The 20556-nt window shown below is 38.1% G+C and overlaps 1 protein-coding gene across 3 annotated transcripts in view; it reads right to left on the bottom strand.

Moving 5' to 3' along the window:
- KLHL5 (kelch like family member 5) overlaps positions 1-20556 on the bottom strand; it is a 54191-nt gene extending 33635 nt beyond the window's left edge. The window contains exons 1-2 of one of the 3 annotated variants that reach the window (XM_084518396.1): positions 20425-20556; positions 18397-18485 (exon numbers count right to left, since the gene is read on the bottom strand). Coding sequence is in view for 2 of the 3 variants with exons in the window: in XM_084518395.1 (XP_084374521.1) it covers positions 2585-2961 (377 nt within the window). In the remaining variant the exon portion in view is untranslated. Of the gene's footprint in view, positions 1-2584; positions 3115-18396; positions 18486-20424 lie in introns of those variants that run through there. The other 2 variants (XM_084518395.1, XM_084518394.1) reach the window with 2 other exon arrangements.

Genomic DNA, 20556 nt, shown 5'->3' with positions numbered 1-20556 from the left:
GCATCCCAGATAACTGTGATTTCAGCCTTTGTCAGAAATTGGGAACCAAACTGGAATTCACTTACCCTTACGCCATCAAGCTCTGTACTAATGACTACAAAGTTCTACATCCTCTCTCCTCAAAACGAATCCTATAATGATCCAAAGCTTGCAGAATGCCACAGACCTAATCAAAATGCTCTTCTACCTGTGCCGTATGACACAGCAAAGAAAGGTACGCACAGAGCAGCGAAGCTGCTGCTGTCACCACAGGCTTTCACGGCTCAGAACTGGGCAAGAAGTTCAGAGGAGTGAAGCAGCAAGATAACTCCGTAGCTTCCACAAGAAGTTTTTAGTCTCTTTTTTAAAGGATTTTTTTTCATGCATGCAATTTGTTTCTAATGGAGGAAACACGGTGCTTTCACAAAGGAAAAAAAAAAAAAAACTCTGAAAACTACATACATGAGAGAGTTCTGTCTTCTTTACTCAAGAACAGCAGGCAAGCAGCTGTATTTGATAATAATGGAAAAGAAGACCACCTTATCATGTTCTTAGCAGAGGAAAACAACAGTTGTTGGGCAGACATATGTAGGTTATACATTCTTAATGAAGGGAATGAATAAGATATGCTGTCAGTATGATCTCCCCTGGAGAACAAAAACACAGACAACAATACCAAGTCCTTATATTACCATTAGTAACATATTAGATCGTACCAACACTGAACTCAAAAATTACCTACAATACTTATTTTAAATCACGTAAGTAAAACCCTAGCAAGAATTACAAGACAAAGAAATTCCAAACAACTCCAGATGCTGTATGTGACTAAATACATAATTAAAAGCCACTTCACATTGACTAATTTCAAATCCTAAATGCACTGAAGTCTGCTGCTCCGTCTGCAAAAAAAAACAAAAAACAGCCCAAACCCATAAATAAAATAGTAGTACTATAAAGACTTCTCCCACCCCCTCAATATGTATCTGCAGTTTTTCAATTCTACAAAGTGACAAGTTACTTTTGTCATATGTAAATTCTTCTCCTACAATTATAACCAAATCTGTACTAATTTCGAGCTACACGTTTCTCTCTTTGAATTACATGTTTTTTGCTGCATTGATTACTTTGCTACGGTGAGAACATCCTATTTGGTGTAACACAGTACATAAAAATTTCACACCACTAACAGATGTGATACAGAGATGTTACATCTATATCGTATATATTATCTAGTCACACAGCTATTTAAAAATACATACCTGAATATCACCTAAACTAAGAACTCTTCAGAGGCACGTTATTTATAGCTCTGTAGTTGTTGCAGCACGATGAGGCTGCTGTTACGAAGAATCAGTAGGCATTACCTCCTTTCCCTGTAATTTTAGTACTTTTGCTGTAAGTGCCAAAAACAAATACGCTGCGTTGACTCCTAAGCATTTTTACCCTTCTTCCTTTCCTCCAGTCTTTAAAGGTTGCATAAACCACAAATAGTTAGTGTTTATGTTCTGCACTGCTTTGCCCTTGCACTAAATGAATTCTTCTCCTGGGGAATGGAAAACAGTAAAACTGCTTTAACTAGATTGATCTGTCCCTAACATGCTTTATTAAACACTGTACCCTTTAAACAGACATGCTTTCCAAAACGCTTTATCATTGCAGAGTTATCTTACAATCAAGAAAGCAAATACCATAAAATTTACTCGAAATGGTAAGCTAACTACTATGCACTACATGCAGGATAAAAGAGGAAAAATACTTTCTGTGAAGAATGGCTGACTTAAGCACCAAAAGGAGGTAAAAGAAATAAACTAATACTTAACAAGAAAGATGTTACCTTACCTAATTTTCCACCAGCTGTTAAACACCTTTCACATTTAATAACAAACTGTAAGGTTTCATCTTTAGCAACAATATACAAAAGAACGCCAAAACATCTTTATAGACACAATAAAACCATTATTTTTTCTTTTAAGCTAGGTACAGTTTAAGGCACCTGAGCAGACAACTGCAATCGTTTTAAAGCAACCTTCTGGTATTACTTTACAGCACAACCCGGCTGACTTTCAATAGATTATTTCTTTCTTCAAGTTGTACATGCACAAGCAAAAATTACATTTTTTGTCTTACAACCTAAATATTCTTTACTGTTTCATCTCCCTCATCTATAGAAATACATGGAAACATCAGATAGGAGTGACAAGTAGCTTTAATTTTCATGGTTTTCTCCAAACTGAGACTGATTCTCAGCATAGCTAGACAGTCAGTATCACTTCAAAACAATTTTAAAAGCATCCTGTAACATCATCATCGGACATCACCTTATTCATAGCAGCAAGTTTTAGGCATAACATTTAAACCAGCGGTGAGTGCATGCACATCTTCGCACTTTATTTATCTACATTGACTAAATAAGATTACCTTTTAAAAAGGTCAGAGTAAACACACCAAAACCTGTTTATAAATCATTTTCTGTTTCGGATACACGGCAACTGCTAGGTTTCTGAAGCATTTCAATCTAGGATAAAGGCTAGCCTACACATGCATGCCATCTGTAAACACGAAATGAAAACACATTGCTCACAATAGGAAAGTAATAATTAACCTGCACGAACTGCTGTCCGATTCATTTTCTTCTTCACTTGCTCTATCATCTGTTTCTTGTCTGTCAAGCCAACGCGCACCTCCACAATCTTCTGCAGAGAATTCAAATGCAGGGATTTCTGAGGTGGATGCCATTGGCCAAGGAGGTGAATTCTGGAAATCCTGTTGGCTAGACCTTCTGTAACCGACTGCTGTTAAAGGTAGGTTACCCGCATCTAAAAACTTTGTGCCACCAGTTGTTACATTTGGTCCTCTGCTCCAGAAGTCTCCCTGGTGGCTTTCGATTGCGGGATTAGGGGCTGACGCCTGATGACCAAACCACCTCCATCTGATTTTTAAAATCTGCTTCACGTCAAACTCTTTACGAGAGCCAGACATCCTTAGTGAGAGCCAGTGATCGTCTAGGCAACAGGGTAAGAAGCAGCACACATAAAAGAAGATTTGTGCACCCAACCAAGACAAGAGAAACACATGCTCTGCCCGTCTGTGGCAGGCAGAGATCCTACAGGAGAAGGAGGGGGAAAGGATTGCATTCACACCGAAGCGGCTTCCTTAACCGTCTGTCATTTCAGTACCAACAAAAGGCAACAGAGAATGAAAAATCTCATGGTAAAAAGAGAAGGTGAAACAGTCATCTCAATCAGGAAAAATGCTAATCAGTTTACCCTAAAAGCTCCGAGGCTGTTTCTGTTGCTCTCCTCTGACCATTAGCTTTCAAACACACCAAACAGTGTTCATTAAAGCCCTTTCAAGAGCTGAATACCACCCCCTCCTCCTAAACCACAAATGCACGTAATTCCTGTACTGCATCTTACAATCTCTGCTTCTCACGCTGTTAACTCTTGCTACTACAGGGAGCTGGGGGGGAAATGCACAAAGCAATCAAAATTCTTCCTGCACTGCTGAAGAATAAATGCACAGAAAAGACTAAGACCAGCCCAAAATAACTGACTGTACTGAGGAGAAACTGAACTGGGTGTTGAATGGGAAGAAACTGAATAATTTTCTCCTGTTACGGGATATGCACTAACTTAATATACAAAATAAATAAAAAAAATACTGTATAAGAACAGCCTGGAAGGCTCAAGGGACTGGTACTGGGTTATAGAGCCTTTCATCTTGCTGTGCTTTGATTCAAATTTAGGTTTGCAGTAACCAAAAATTTCTCACATTCTGCATTTGAAGTGAGCGAATGGTTGCCATTCACTTGCACATCACTGAAAGCAGAAGCAACCAAAGCCAACTGGTCACTGTCTAAGACACCAGAAACACCCCCTGCAAAATGGCCAGCAGAAGGCTTTTGCTTCTTTCTCATCACATGGAGTCAGCTGCTTCAGATCAGGGTAAAGATGCTGTGACAGGAGGGAAAAAGGCATACGTGTACTTCTGGGACAGAATTCCCACTAGATGGGCTGAGTATGTAACGTATCAAACTATCCAAATATGTCTGTATTTGAACGAGGAAATACCAAGTCAAAGGGACAAAATACACAGTGACCAATTTGTATTTTCTCTGAAAAACCAGCCTGTTCCTCTATGACATATGGAGCCAGATAGGTCTAAAATGCTGGGACTTGTTGCAATCACACGCTAACAATTTCAGAATGCCAAAGACACTGGATTTCATCAGCCCTTAATGAACAGAACTACATTGTTGATCTTCACAGTTCAGCTAGTCTATTCAGCTCTCCAGGGTACAAATTCAACAAGTTTATAGGACCTGCTTCTTTTCCACCTACTCTTACCATCAGAAGTGGAAGTTACTACCTCTCAGATGGGCATTACCAGCTACAATATATGCTTCTCTCATCTTGTGATTAGGATTTGTGTAGGGTTCTTTAGGCCAGCCTATATGCAGAGCCCATGTGAATGTAAATAGTGCCCAATTTCACCACCCAAAAAGCAAATGCTCTGCTTCGTCAGGAGAAAAACATGCTATTTTCTTGGGAGCAGCTATGCTGAAAGGGCTAGTTTTAAGCTCAAAAGCTCACCCACCATTACTCAGAACATAGTTATTTATGAAACTGCTGCTCACAAAAGCTATCAAAGCTCATTTCTATAGAAACAGCGTTCCAGCTGTTCTCTACAAGAGATGCTGAATTTCAAAGTTTCTACCTTGCTAACATCTTGGTCTACCAGAAGATATGTACCGTGGCCTTTGCAGCATGCCCAGAAAACAGTTAAGGGTAACCTGCGAGGTGAGATGAGAAAGCACATAAATATATGATGTTGTAGTCATCTTTGCTGGGGATTTCATTTAAGCACAGCCAAGTGTGGAAATATTTTAGAAGGATAATGATTTAACATATTAGCATAAATCTGCACACATGTTGAACTGAAAAGACATGAAATGCAGTCCCTATCCATCCTGTACAGCTATGCAATTTTCAAAAGCTTAAGTACAGTGTTCAAACACCATCTTTTGTGCCAGTTAAAGTTGGGTGAAACCACAGCATCCTTCAAGAAGCATTAACAAAATGGCATTTTTTTTTTTTAATTTATCCTCTCCTTACGGTTTGTGTTGGTGTTTGGTGTTCCCCAAAGGTGGATAAGCAGGGTAAGCGACTGGTGTATTTATTAATGTTCACCACAGTTGTAGGCTTTTAATTATCTGTTTGACTATAAAAAGTGAATTTTAAATACCTTTACTTCTGCTGGTATGGTAAATCCATTATACATAAGGACTGACCTGAATTTTCTTTCTTGTATAACAGACTCATTTGGAATTCAAACTGTCCCAGTAAAAGTCTACTACAGCAATGGCAGATTTGCCAATTCTGGTGCTTTTTCAGCACTTTCTTATGACTCACTGGGAAATGCAGCCTAATTATTGTTTTTTTTCCAGCTGTACAGCTATGGGCTCAAACAGGGAATAGAAAAAACAGAATGTGCAGTAGTTTTAAAAAATGAAAAAAGACCTTTTCTATTTTCTTTCATTTTTCTAGATTATACAAACTCCCGTTCCTCTATAAACTCTCTCAATTTACAGTTTCAAAGTACATTTTTATATATATATAAATATTTTTCTGTTTCATATAAATTAGATACAAGCTTGTATACAAAGAAGGACAAAATGAGGCAAGTGGCACTTAATTTTTCAGGGTGAATTGGTAAGATTGCTCAGAAATAACTGAGGTCCTCTTGTTCTCCAACAATTTTTCTTATTGTGACTAACACGATAGATTTTATAAGGTCCCCCTGCTGGCAGTTAACAGACTTCTGAGGAGATCTCAAATGAGCTGGTAGGACCGCTGCTTACTTGGACCACTCAAACCTCACCTCTGAAATCTTTTCTGGTTATGGGTGCTCACAGATCCGAACACTCACACCCAGCCTTTGTCCCCCCCATCATAAATCTTTCTAACGCACTCAAGCATTACGTAGAAAACTGCTAAAAAAAAAAACAAACTTGTATGGTAGCATCTTAATTCAACACAGCATACACAGACTTTGCAAAGATTCTAAAACATTTTTTTCATTTACTAAGGCAAAATATGTTAAAATATGTTAAACTCCCAATAGTGCCAATAAGTAACACCAAGAACATGGCATGGCAGCTTTATGAATTGCTCATTTCAATATTTCCAGAACAGTTTATCTACACAGAGATAGAGAAAGCAGAAAAAAAAAATCAGCAAAATTAGCTTTACTGACATTCTTTGATTTGCATATGATCTGTTTATTCACACAAATGTTAAAGGAAAATTGCAACCCAGCAAACAGTTAAAATTTATGCAACATTTTTATTCCTAATGTACTTCTGTACCTTCTGTATAATTTCCAAATATTCAGACACACCTAAGTGCATCACTGGGCTATGCAGAAAAATCATTGTTTAACTTATTAGATCTAAAAACTTTTATTCATTACAAGTTTTCATTTTTTTACTAGGAAGTCAGATAAATTCTCAAATAAGCAAATACGTCTACTGAATACATTTTTGAGGTAGTTTTAAGATTTGAAGTTCAACATTGCTTTTCATGGCACCATTTTTACTGTCACTGCTACAGTGTGGCTTCAAAAACCTATTGCCATCCAACTTCAAGGCAACTCAGATACAATATTTTTCAAGGTATTTATTCTGTCAAATTAATTTAAAACTACCAATTTTTAAATTGGAGATCTATGGAAATAAAGGTTAAGTTAGTCTTTATACTAAAGGTCTAGATATTAATGATCCTTTTAAGTGCCAATTAAGAACGAATATGTCAAAATAATTAAGTCCTTGTTTTGACTGCAGGAGAGTTGTTTCTCTCCTGAAAAAGACACTTCTTAACAAAAGCATTACACAGAAAAAGATAAATTTGAGACATAACTAGACTCATTAAGAGGTAATGAGGTACTATATTATTGCCAATGTTTAAGATCCTAGATACTTGTTCTGAAGCATAAGAATGGTTCGTTGACTATAAGATGTTCATCAATTAATCAAATGCATACTTACAGCATTAAAAGACATTCAAAATGTAACACATTTTAAAAAGGGATTTTAAACTTTAGAATATCTGGAGGCATTAAAATAACTGTCCAAAGAAAACTGCCATAGACAAACCATGGATTTGCAATTCCACTTGTAAGTATAATTATGTTAAAAGAGGTGTTAAATGTTTCCTTTTTCTGTGTTGCAGTCCAAAAATTATAGAAATTGCTCAACAAAGACTTCAGAAAGATAGCTACACTTACGCTCTGTGATTCTATAAAGCACTAATTACTTCCTATACCAAAGTTTTTGTAAGTGCAAACACTTCTGATTTATGTTTACATGAAAAGTCCCTTTAAAGCAGCAACAGTGTAATTCTTACAGGAAAAAAAGAGAAAACTACTACAGCTACTGACTGTATGTATGTAAAGCCATTGTTCTGACTTGCAGAAATGAGCTGCTGCCAAATTCAGGGCACTGCGTGGCAACTTTCTGCCACTTAGCACTACACATCCCCCTCGAGAGGTACAAGCCATATGTTTAGAAACACTGCCTTCACAGCACACAGCTTCACATGAGCATGAAAAGACCTGCACAGAGCAACAGCTTGTTTTGCAGTTTTATTGAATTAGAAATGTTGTGACCCAAGACGTTTATATTTCTTTAACCTTAAAACATTAAGCATGGGTTTCTGTCTAAGTGATACCCAAGCACTATCAAGAACTGCACCATTTGCAAGTAACACTAATGCAGAGCTATTCCTGAGTAACACCACAGCAAGCACCCTGAAGTTTACTCACTCTCGAGTTTGCACTCCAAGTACATCAGGTGTTTTTTTCAGTTAAAATTCAGCTATAACACAAGGTGGACAACACTAGGATGTGTCAATCCCCAAACTCATAAAAGTTTTCTCAACCAAAAGATACAAAGTCACACAAAGATTAAGAGAAGCAAAGGAGTTGGTATGCTCCAGGAATACTGATACAGCTGATTGTAATGAAAACAAGGTAAAATCTGTCTGGAAACAGTAACACTCCAGCACAAATCATCTCCTCTAGAAACCTCACTGCTATGGACAAGTTCTGCAAAATGCTTTTCTCCAGCTATTTCATACAATCATAGAATATCCCAAGCTGGAAGGGACCCACAAGGATCATTGAGTCCTACTCCTGCCTCCACAGAGGATGACCCAAAAATCAAACCAATATTTCTGATAGCACTGTCCAAGCACTTAAAACTCCGGCAGGCTCGGTGCTGTGCCCACTGCCCTGGGGAGCCTGTCCCAGTGCCCGGCCGCCTCTGGGTGCAGAACCTTTCCCTAACCCCCAGCCTGACCCTCCCCTGTCCCAGCTCCATGCCGTTCCCTCGGGTCCTGTCACTGTCCCCAGAGAGCAGAGCTCAGCGCCTGCCCCTCCGCTCCCCTCGTGAGGGAGCTGCAGGCCGCCATGAGGCCTCCCCTCAGCCTGCTCTGCTCCGGGCTGAGCAAACCAAGGGACCGCAGCTGCTCCTCATACGTCTTGCCCTCCAGGCCCTTCAGTACCTTGTTTTGTAGTGAAGTTACAAAATATTGTAACTACTAGCTTCCCTTGGTCAGCCAGGTGGGCAACCTTGTCATAAAGGAAATCAAGTCAGTTAAGCAGGATTTTCCCCTCACAAAATTGCTAACAAGTCCTGCCAAAAGGAAAGCCTATCTTTAGCACCAGGTTAGGAAGGTATTGCCTAAAAAAGCTACAAAAGGCCATATACTACACATTAAAAGAACAAGGGATACCCAAACAAAATCACATGGTGATAGTTTCCTGTTATCAAGATAATACAAACACAGCCAAGGTCACCTGTGACAATAAATCTGCAGGCCAACTGAAGGTAGGGAAACTAATTTGCAGGCAAACTGAGGAAGGTATTTTTACATTTTTTCCAAGACATCAGCAGCTTTATTTCACCACAAAATCTTGAGTTTCCCTCAGAAACCCACAGACAAATCAGTAAAGAACACCACTACCAGTGTTGTCAATAACGGAGTGGATGCTTGTTCAGCAAAATATTACAGGTGCTCCCAGTTTGGTGTTAGGCCCCATGTAGTGAACTACCAGATTTTAACACAGTAAGAAGAAAGTATGTTTGCATATCATCAGGTAATAGAAGATAACACTCCGTGACAGACTATATAAACTTCAAGAAGTACTACATAGATGTCTGTGGGCAAAAAGTGTATTTAAATGTCAAGGTACACAATGCCACAGTTGCTGAAGTGAGGCATTTCAAGACAGAGATGTAAACATCCTAAACAAATGATTTAACACCAAAAGACACCTCAGGAGATTCACTGGATCTTTCTCAGTGAGGACTTCTGCTTAATTAGTAGCTTCAGTTAACAAGCCCCTACTCCCGCATGAGACGACAGGCTGCAAAAGGGATATAAGGTATATTCTTCTGAAATAAACAGTGTGACCTCATTTGGATTTTTTTTTGTGTACAACTGTAACTCAAAAATAGTATGGCAGAGTACGAGGTTCACAGAATGCCAGCACAAATTATCAAAGTATAAAAGAAACATCTTACTAAAAGATAGAATGCTTATAGGAATCTTATAAGTGGCTATAAGAATCATATTAATGTCTCACTAACACAAAAAACAGAACTCTTATTTAATTTTAAGAATTAGTGTTACATTTGTTATGTATTGGTACACAAGACGTGACATTTTAGGAACCTAATTGTGCCTAACATTACAGATGTCAAACAGAACCTTGCAATGTGTCTTACCTCTGTATTAAAAGCTGTAGTACTCAAAAGTCAATTAATCTGCAGTTTTTCTACATTATAAAAGTTGAACTACATTTAAAAATGGGATAAAACTCTCCTAAGGAAAAGAAAGCCTTTGAAATTCCACCACTGTCTAATTCTAGTATTTTCTTAAGCACTCTGAATTTACTTTTCCAATGTAGGCAAAGCCAAATGGTAGCCAACTGTTTGTTGGGGATACGAAGGTCAAAGGCAGCCTTGGCTGCAGTGACCGTGAGATGGTAGAGTTCAGGGTGGTATCAGTTCCTGAGAGGAGGGAGTAGGGCAAAACCCAAGATCATAAACATGGACTTCAGGACAGCAGAGAGCCTACTCAGGGATCTGCTGGAAAAAGTCCCAGGGCCTTTATCCTGTGGAGGTAAGAGGGAGCCCCCCTCCTCATACTGACTTTACAGGACCAGCTGCTGTGACAATTAAAGACTTGTTTCTATTAACAACACCTTGAATGTAATCACAGAAGTAACATGAAAGTGACATAATCTATGAAATGAGCATCCTAATTCTGTTTGTGTACTCCCATAGAAAAGTGCCTTTATGGCATAAGAGCCTTAAAAATAACAGCTGGATAGAAATAAATCATTTTGGTAAGCTCAAGGCTGGGTAGATAGAAAAGAAAACATTTTGATCTACTGCCACTTTGTGGTTATGATCCTTACAAGTACAGAAGATGTGTGCCAAGCATAGTAACTAGGTGTACAGGAAGCGAGGAATTCAACCCATGAATTCCACAAAACTCACGGCATACAAGTGTTGTTCCAGAACAGGATGTTCTCATCTCTGCTGATGAATGAAGTATTCATTCATCTCTTATACAATAGAAACAAATGTAACAAATGCCTTACTTCTTAAACAAATACTTTAGGAGTATTCTTTCTTAGAACATTACCATGAGGATACCGTTTGTGCACGCGTTCTCCCCCTTCCAGTATGGTATGAGATTTCCTAGGCTAACTCCAAATATATGAGATTTAACTCAATACAGCAGCACAGTGCAAAACAGCAGCTCTCCAATTCAGCTTGTGAATGATGATTGCTCTTTATACAATTCACTGAGCACGGATGAAGAGATGACTACACAAGAAATGCCGCAGAAAGAAATTATCTCAATTCCTTATGAAATATGTGTATTACAGCAAAGATTTTTAAAAGAGCATTTAAATGTTATTCCAATTAAGGGCTAGTGAGGTGCATCAACACCAATCACTACTAAAAATCCTGTTTAGCTGCAGTAGACACACTAGTAGCTGGCAGATGTATGTTACTAGAAAGCATTATTTTGGAGAATAGAAAACCCAACCCTTTAATCTTATTTTGCCATAATGAGTGAGATTTACAACAGTAACTGCACATTTGAAATAAAGCAGCAAAATGTGAAATCAATACCAGAGTGCAGTATTCTTAATCAAATAGTCCTAGACGTTTAAATTGGATCATATATGCATTTGTTTATAAATACACAACAAAATGCCTTGTATTACTTGCTTTAATTACAAGCATCATATCTTGACAATAGGGTTTTCACGTTACAATAAGCTTCACAAAGTCATAAAATCAGCATGATTAAATTAGAGATGCTAATTAAAGGTTTCCATTGATTTTACCAGTGATTTGGCTCAAGGAAGTATTATTAGGAAAAAAAATGCAGAACAAATCGTGGTACACTTAATTATCCCCTTCACTCTAAAACAAAACTAGTCTTCCGCCTTGAGTCAAAGTTGCTTAAAATAATATGTATCTGAGGCACATAAGGGTAAATATCCTTTAATTCTCTATTTGGATGCTATTTAATTTCAGATTAAATCATTATGTCAAATCACCACATATTCCTAAATATAACCACTGATCCTACATCCAATTGAAGGAAGACACATTTGAAGAACAACAGTGGAATTTAACATCAATAGAAGTAATTCTTTTATTCTGATCTGAAAGAAACCCCACTTTTTTAATTTTGTGGCCAGAAAGCAAATCCTATACTATAAGTAAATACAGTAAGTAAAGAGAAAACGTTAATTGCTGGATAGTGTTTATCAAATATACATTTACTTGAATCAATGGCAGTAAATTAATTGATCTGAGAATTTTAAAACTAGCCCAGACTGATTTCTTTTGCTCTTCATTCTCTTTCTGCAGTTTTGTGCAAAAGTACCTCCACTTATATTTATTTTACAGTTTTATTTAGTTAGGTTCCCCACTTTTATTTATTTTACAAGCTCTTCTAACATTAACTCCTGCTTCTCCTAACTTGGTCTCCTCACCCACAGGCACACAGATCGCTCCCAACCCGACACCAGACAGGCAGGACGAGCAAATCCTTTGCCATATCATACCCAGATGCAGACAGGCTTATCAGCTGGCAAGTCAGGTAGTATTACTTACTTAGACTTCCCTACCTACCCAATATTTTCAATACCTTTCAGAAATTTAAACATGTGAAAAGCTCGGTTCTGTCAGAGTCTGCCTGAAACTGGCAAATAGACACCGAAGGTATTAGGGAGGAATTGATAAACCAAAAGCCATAAATCCAGCTTGTCTCGGGAACTTGCAGACTCACAAGCTTCCTTTTTACCTTGGAATGGCTACATATCACCTAAGCCTAAGATTTAGAAGCAGAGTGGAACAGAAATCACTGTCTGACATTGTTGAACCACAACAATGAGCTCCTACCTTTCCACAGCTGCATAAAACTAAAATGACCTTGAGAAAGAAAGCAACGATGGTAGAAGTCTAGGCCATCCATTAAACCTTTTAATCATTAAAGCACTTGCGGAGTCAACTGTTCAGCTATCCCAAGAGGCACACTGACCCATCATCTTAGCTGCCTCACCCCTGCTTTACAGAATTCCTAATATATTTCCTATTCTGCACAGAAAATGAGAACAAGGCAAGAGCAACATAAATTAACTGTGAGGAGGAACACAGGATACTAATCCAAACTGCAGGAGTACAAGAACCTTTGGTATTCCTAGAGACATTAATCCACTATCTAGGTGGTGTGGTCAAAAAAGTGACAACTCTTGAACTCAGTAGGCTAAACTGTCAGTAGGAAAAGGCATAATTGACAGAAAGCTTTCATTATTTGCATACTGGATGTTTTTTTCTTTATCAGCTCCACCTAAATCTTAAGAAAAATATGAAACTAACATATTGTACTACTGCATGTAGCTGTCATTAGCTTGAGATAGTTTGCAATCATTTGCCCATCTATCTTCCCCATTATCTCAAAGTTCTAAAAATTCCTTATCTAGCTTACAGTATTTACATATAAAGTGTTCTCACTTACTGAGTTTATATGTTTCCAGAAAATAATGTTTGAATATTTACAGAAATTATCACAGTCTGTTTTAAGTGCACTTGGTCTTCAGTCTAAAAGCCAATTTATTATGCAAAGGTGCAACTTAAATTTGTATTTGTTAATGAAAAAAAATCTATCAGGAAGTGAGAGCAGTGAAGTTGTTACTTATCACTTGATCTGCCTACATTTTTATGAATGCATAGATTAATTTCAGTTAATTACTTTTATTTGTTTGGAAAATACTTCCAAGCCTAAAATGCTAGTTCTCGGCGAAGAGCATGCCAAGCCTTATCAAGTTATGATAACATCATTAACTGCTCTACTTTCATAATGTTTTAATTATAGTCTGCATACATAAGCTCGTGATTATATTTACATCCAAAATAGCATTTCTCTCACTGCATGTAGAAAAGCAAGCTTTAAAACTTGGTTTTATCTTTGGCAATGGCTGAGTGATCATTTAATATTCAAAAGCAGTTGTTTTTAGACTATCAGAATATATTTTAGAATATCTATCCGCCAAATGCATTTTACTTACATTGTATGCAATGAATACTCACTGCAGAATATTTCTCTGGAATGGCAACCATCAGGCTAATAGCTTATTTGCACAAACACCAATGTAAATTGTCTACTCTGACAACAAATAAGAACTTGCATGCAAACAAACCAATCACCAGAACCACTGAAAAAAGTTGATCTTCACATGAGCTTCTCTCATTTCTCCTCACTGCATACATGCTACTTGTTACTTCGGTAATTCAGCCATGTTTCTACCTGTATTCTTTACAGCTCAGGTTAGTAAACCTCTCTGAACTCTATTTTTCTCTTACTGTACATTGTACCTAGCCCACAGACTATGAATATTTCATCTGTTCTATTGGTACTCTTTACCTTTTGACAAGTTCTGTTGGCTCTGAAATTGAGGCTACAATGGTGTGCATTTAAAAAAAAAAAAAAAAAAAAAAAAAAAAAAAAAAAAGAATTATATTGTTTCCCCTCAAGTCAACTCAAATCTATACTAGACAGATTATGTTATCATCTTCATCATGCCCATATAACCCATACCAAAACGTCATCAGCATTTTCTCTTAGAACTTCTTAAGATAGGAGAGAAAGAAGGGAAGGCAGAAGATACAAAACAGAAGATATGCCAGAAAAAATACACCAGAAAATAATCTAGGAGAGACAAGGTAGCTCCCTTTTTACAATTTTATTCTGAATAACTGATTGCTTGACAGCTTAGCATACTTTGAAATAAGATTTTGATAGCAGGACAATACAAAGAATGAAGGAGGTGTTCTGATTCTTCTTTTCTCTCCTTCTCTTTCTTCATTGCTCTTTCCTTTTTATGAACATTACATATACAGCAAGTGGGTTCAAGAATGCCAGGAGAAAACAGGAGTCCTTAGAAACTGAAACAGCTAATAGTTTGATGGGCTGCAAGATCTCCATATTCCAAGCCATTATAGAAAAGCATTTCCTGGAGCTGAGAACATAGCTGCCAATAAGCAACATAGAGCATAAAAGGGTTACCAAACCATAAGCAGATTACAGTACAATGCCCTTTCATTTATTCTGAAAACACCGTGTGAAACATATGGAAGCAAGAATAGGAAATCCATTTTGCTCCATCTAAGTCCAGCTTTTAAAATATATCACCTATTAATTAAACTGATGAAAAGAGAAAAATGAAAAGAGGTAACTTCAGGGAAACTAGCAGGAAGCAAATAGAGCAGAAATAGTTTTAAAATCAAAACATTTCACTCAACTGAAAATGTACAGCTATAAATTTGAACTATTTTTTTTATATTTCATGCCTGGATTGTCATGGCCCTTTTCTATTATTTTTTTTACTAACTGCTATTAATATGATATTTCAGAAGAAGAAATATGTACCTCAGGTATTAAAGAAAGTTTGTCCTGTAGAGCCCTTTGTCTTAAAGGTTTAAATGCTAATCAGAACTGAGGTTGGTCCTTCTCCCCAGTAAAACCAAGTATGTGTAAGAATGAGAAACACCTTACACATTTTCAAGGTATTTCTCACAGGCTCAAAAGGCTGTAATCACACAAAACACTTCGACAAATTGCAGCTTTTTGAAACTGTAAGGGGTGACACTTCTCCAAGTTAAAAACGTATGTACCCCTTAAATAGGAAAGCACTTAGAATATAGCTAAAAGGATGTCCAGAAAAATCAATATACTCTGCAGAAACAAAAAAATCCACCACTACAGCACAGAATGTTTCACAAACTAAAAGTAGAATGGTGATTTAAGTGACAATTTCTTGAATTGTAAACCATTGAAAATTTCAAGCAAGTTTGTTAATTTCTTATTAAAGTTTTCAATATTGAGTCAATACAAAGTACACTGATTATTTTGACAGAGTATTACCTAAGGCAGTAAGACAAGTCTATTGGGATGTATTTTAGAAGAGAAGGAGACATTCTTGTGCCTTAAATTTCTGTTTTACAAGTACTTCCTGTACTTATTATGTACTTATATATGTACTCATACTGTATTTCATGAACAGTTTTCCACTAATTTTGAAAGTCTTATGGATGTTCCTGGAAGAATCCAAGTTACTGTTCAAAAATTCTTCAAAATGAATCCTGTTGTCAAGTAAGACATCGAAATTTCAACATCGATTGTACTTACAGCTGAAGAGGTAATTAATTGGCAAAGTGTCAATCTCTGAACAGATTGAAATCAATTCCTTTATCAACTTTATAGAAATTAGTCCTCTGGGAAAATGCCAGCATAGTCCATAAAACAATTATTCTTCAGCATCCCTGCTTGACAGTTATTCTACCTTGCAGTAAGACAGGAAGGTGTATTTCTTCCTTCTTTTTCCCTCTTTTTGAGTACATTTTGGCATTTCCTTTGAATTCTTTTCAACTTCCACAATCACTAAAGAAAAAGGTGCAGGTCAAGTCTAAAAATTCTGAAAATCTGGATGAGGCTGGCTATTTTTGATAAGTGAAGCTGCCATATTTTGAACTACTGCAAAATAGTGAAAACAAAAAGTCTGTTCTCAAAGTAATTTTAGTTCTCAAAGTAATTTTTTAAAACCTTAGCGGTTTCAATCATTTTTAAAGCTGTGAAAATTCTCTAAGTCATCTACAGTAGAAGATACAAGCAAGAATATAAATTGACTGGGGGAAGGGAACAGAAGAAGAGGAAAAAAAATGAAATGGGATAAAAAGACCGACTGGAATTCAATCCTCTCAATATTTTCTGTCTGTTGTTTGTGATATTGCACTGCTAATGAGTGGATCACTGGCAAGGCTGAAGTAGTGACAGCCCAGACCCAGATTAATATTCAGGCACAGGGGAATGCTTCAGGAGGGGGTGCTGAGACACTCAGTAAAACCAGGGTAGACCAGAAAGGTAGAGCATTTCTGGTAAGACCAGAAATTAAATAAAGCCTGCTATTTCCCAGAAAATATGGCAGCCAGCCTGAAGGAAGACCGATTGACACTTGTTCAAGCCAGGTTCATTCTGATCTTCGTAACCCCGTGCTTTTAACTTATCAGACCCGAATAAAGGCAGAGGAAGACGGAGCTTAAGCATGTGTCCCTCATTTTCCACTTGAGCACCAAGTCTGCAGCAACAGGTACTGAAAGCATCCTTCCACTCTACAATACTGAAACATTTGATATGGATGACAGCAATGGGGAGCGAGAAACAGGTTCTTGTTTTGGTGTTTTTTGAGCCTGCATTGACACAAAATGCACAGTAGATTAATATAACACCTAATTCTCTCCTGCTGTTGGTATTGATGATTGCCATAGGTCGTGCAAGCATTTTGACTGCCCATTACTTGCCACTATCTGTACCACTTTGGCAATGCTAAATTTGGAATATGCTACTTAAATGTTTAACAAGCATTTTCTTCTTCAGGACCTAAAGAAATAGGAAATAGAAAAGGCAATGGACTCAAAATGTCCAAACCTCATGATGTCTTAACTCAAAAGTGTGATGGCAAAACATGCAAAATGCTCAAAGAAAAATAAGACCTTGCAATAACTACCCCCAGAATTCTCAAGTATTTTGTCACCACCCTTGACAAAAGTTGCCTTGGGAGTTGTGTACTTCTCAACTAGAATCGTCTCAGCAAGCAGCCACAAAAGATACTGTATCTGGTGCTCAGCAATCACTCTGAGCTCAATTAACTTGAAGCAGAACTTTCTGTTATTACAGTGTGTAGAAGTGCAACATTCCTCAAGACTGTTTGCTTCTGGAAAGCTACATAAAGTTTGCAGTTCCCCAAAATGCACTATGCTGTGCCAAAGAGACTGTCAAGAACCAGGTAAGTAGAAGTATACACAACAGAACAAATTAAAGCATCTACTGCCAAAAATGGTATGTATATTGTAAATTGCTAGTGACTTGAGAGATGATGAAATAAACAGTGAGAAAAAACACCTCTCTTCTGCATTTGTATCGTGACATGAACAAATTCTAGACAACAGAGAGGTACACAGTTATTTCAAAAAAGTTGCATTACCAACATTCCCAGAACAGGAATATCTCACAGCCAAGAAAGCATATTTTTCTCATTTCTGTACAGCCTAGTATCTCTAAATTAATGGCACTGCTTTTCTTACCCTCTATTTTATACCACTATTTTTTCAGCAGTATTTTACTCCACAGAGTTCATATAATGCCAGGTTCTTGCATGTATTCATGCATTCAACATTCTTTTACCCCTTTGCATTGTGTAAATGTCAAAGCTATTCCCTTTGAAAATGACTTTGGCTTAGAAAAGTTTTACTACTTTCCTTCTAAAAAATGAAAGAAAGCAAAAGCCAGTTAGTACTACTGGCATAATGAGGTTTGACTGAGAAGTTGGTAGGCTTCTATCATAAGCATTTATCTAAAGAAATATTTTCTCTTACAAAGTCAGTATCAAATTTGCCTGGTTTTCCTACAATGATTAAAAGATTAGAGGTTAGAGGTTTCTCATGCATTTGTAAAGATTAAAACTGAACTTCATAGTAAATATAACAGTCTTCCATAAAGCATGCTTTGATAAAAGAGGTAACTTTGAGAAGTGGTAAGTGATGAAACCAGTAAAATAAGGTAAGAAAGACATTCCAAACACTAGGATCTGCAGTCCATAAAAGCAACATCAATTCCTGTTGGTGTACACACATCAGAAGGAAGCCCTCACAAACTGTGTAACACAAAAATCAGTGAAGGTGTAACCTGGAAATTACATTTGTGGGCTCAAATTGTATTCATTGTAGCATCACACTGTTGGAATCGAGTAAGTACAATAATTACTTACAACACCAGAATGATCTCTAGGTGTTCACAGAATCATGTAGTTCCATTTGTCTTCCTCTTTCCAAAAAGATGAGGTAGGCAGAAGAAAATCTAGAGTGAGAAAAATAACAGTGCAAAAAGATCAGAACCAGGCATTGAAAAAAATCTTGAAAGCAGATTGCTCAGTCTATTCAGATACAACTCCCTTCCATTTGTCCTGCGATTCCTAAGCTGAAAGAAGGAAGGAGATGGAAGGGTGTTCCTGCACAACCCTCACCTCAGCTCCTTCCACAACTGCAAGTTACAAAGTTACATACATGACAACAAATACTGCAAAGAAAGAGGGGAAACACATATGAAATCTGAATAGATAAACTCTCCAGAAACACCACATTACAAGACAGTATTTTTTTCTTTTAAACAGTGCGTTTTCACTATCTTTGTCTAGCCATAATTGCACAAAGGACAGAGAATTGAAGAACTGCTCTGCCAGATGAACCACTTAAGCTAAGAAGTATTGCCAAAGAGTAACATCAACTACATCAGTGAATAAAGCCTTGTATCACCACTAAACATCCTTCAACAAATGAAGAAGCTTTATACAAAGTCTCAAACCCTTACCATTGGAGTGGTTCTCAGCCCTTTTCTATTTGCAGGCCACCAAATTTTTTTTTGGTCAAAGAAAGAAAGACTTCTACTTAAAGAACCTGCCCTGCTGAGACAGTACGTGTCTACTTTGGGAACCAAACAAGTTGACTACAGTCACTGTAAGAAAGAAAACATAGTGCTGGAAGGCACTTGCATGCATGCATAAAGGGAATATCTAATATCCTGTCCTTTCATGTTCTCATCTTTTCTACTAGCTGCAGGAACCTTCCACCAAAGGTGGAAAAAGTCATACTATCACCTTCTGTTTTGTAAAGGAAATGTAAAATCATACTGTGGTGTCCTAAAATCTGCAATAACTTTCATTATTGGGTCACATTATGTTTAGGTAATCTTCCTTACCATACCCTGAAACACTGAAATACATCTAGAAAAAACACAGAACATCAGAATAACCGGGGACTGATCTTTGTTAAAAGCACTGGTGATGCAGAAGTCCAGATAACTGGAACGGGTTCATGAATATGAATCACCAGCTCACAACAACTTGCAGTTAGCTTGACCATAATGGTTTAATGCAAGATCTTTACATCTCTGTGGCAAGTTTTGCTCGTTCCATCTTCATACTCATTGCATTTCCGTGAAACAGAGTGCTTTAAAATCCACTGCCACGGGGTACAGACAACACGATAGCTTCACCCAGGGGCCACGCTCGAGGCATGACTCCATGGAGCCGAAGCGTGGCAGGGGACAAGGCTGCCTGACACAGGCTGGGGCCGTTACGGGCAGCTTCGCCCCATCCTGCCTCACGCTCCTCAGCATTGTTCAGCGAGTGGAAAACAGGAAAAGCGCCCGGTGGGAAGGCGATCTCCACGACCAGGAACGCAGCCGTGAAGTTCGGGTTCTGTGGTGGCTTTTGTTTTGGTGTTTAAACCTCCAGCCACACGCAGCTGCTGAAGTTGCGAAGCAAAAAAATCTCCACAGGACACGAACCGCGACCGTTTCTGGCAAAATTAATGAGCCGGTCACGAGAACACGTCTTGTGAGTTGTTTTTAAACAGGACGCCCCCCACATACACACTATATATATATATATGTATAAATGGTGTTTCTCTCTCTGTAAAGCCCACACTGACACGATGACGAGTTCAGTGCTTTTCTTCCCATCCACGCTAGCAAGAAAACCCCAGCGACAGCTTCCCCGAAGCCGAGACCGGCCTCCAGCCTGTGCAACGCCACAACAAGTTGTTGAGCACCAGCAGCAGACCCCAAACCAGACCCCAAACCGCCCCCTGCCCGCTACCACACCGCTCCCCATCCGCAGGGGGGTGCCCTCGGTGCCCCCCCTCCGTCCCTGGGCGGCAGCCTTCCTCCTTCTCCTCCTCCTCCTCCTCCTCTTTCTTCTCCCCCCCCCGCCGCCGCCAAGCCCCCGCCGTCCTCTCACCTCTCTCGGTCCGGGATGTGTGTGTGTGGGGTAGCTTGGCAGCGGCCGCGAAAATAAAAATAAAAAAAATAATAAAAAAAATAATGATAAAAAAAAAAAAATCCCGAGGGAGGCCCCGGCACCCCCCCCTCC

Source organism: Aythya ferina (assembly GCF_964211825.1).
Source record: "Aythya ferina genome assembly, chromosome: 4".
In the NCBI taxonomy this organism is placed as follows: Eukaryota; Metazoa; Chordata; class Aves; order Anseriformes; family Anatidae; genus Aythya; species Aythya ferina.
The sequence above is the reverse complement of the archived record's forward strand: the minus strand, read 5'-3'. Positions and strand labels throughout refer to the sequence as shown.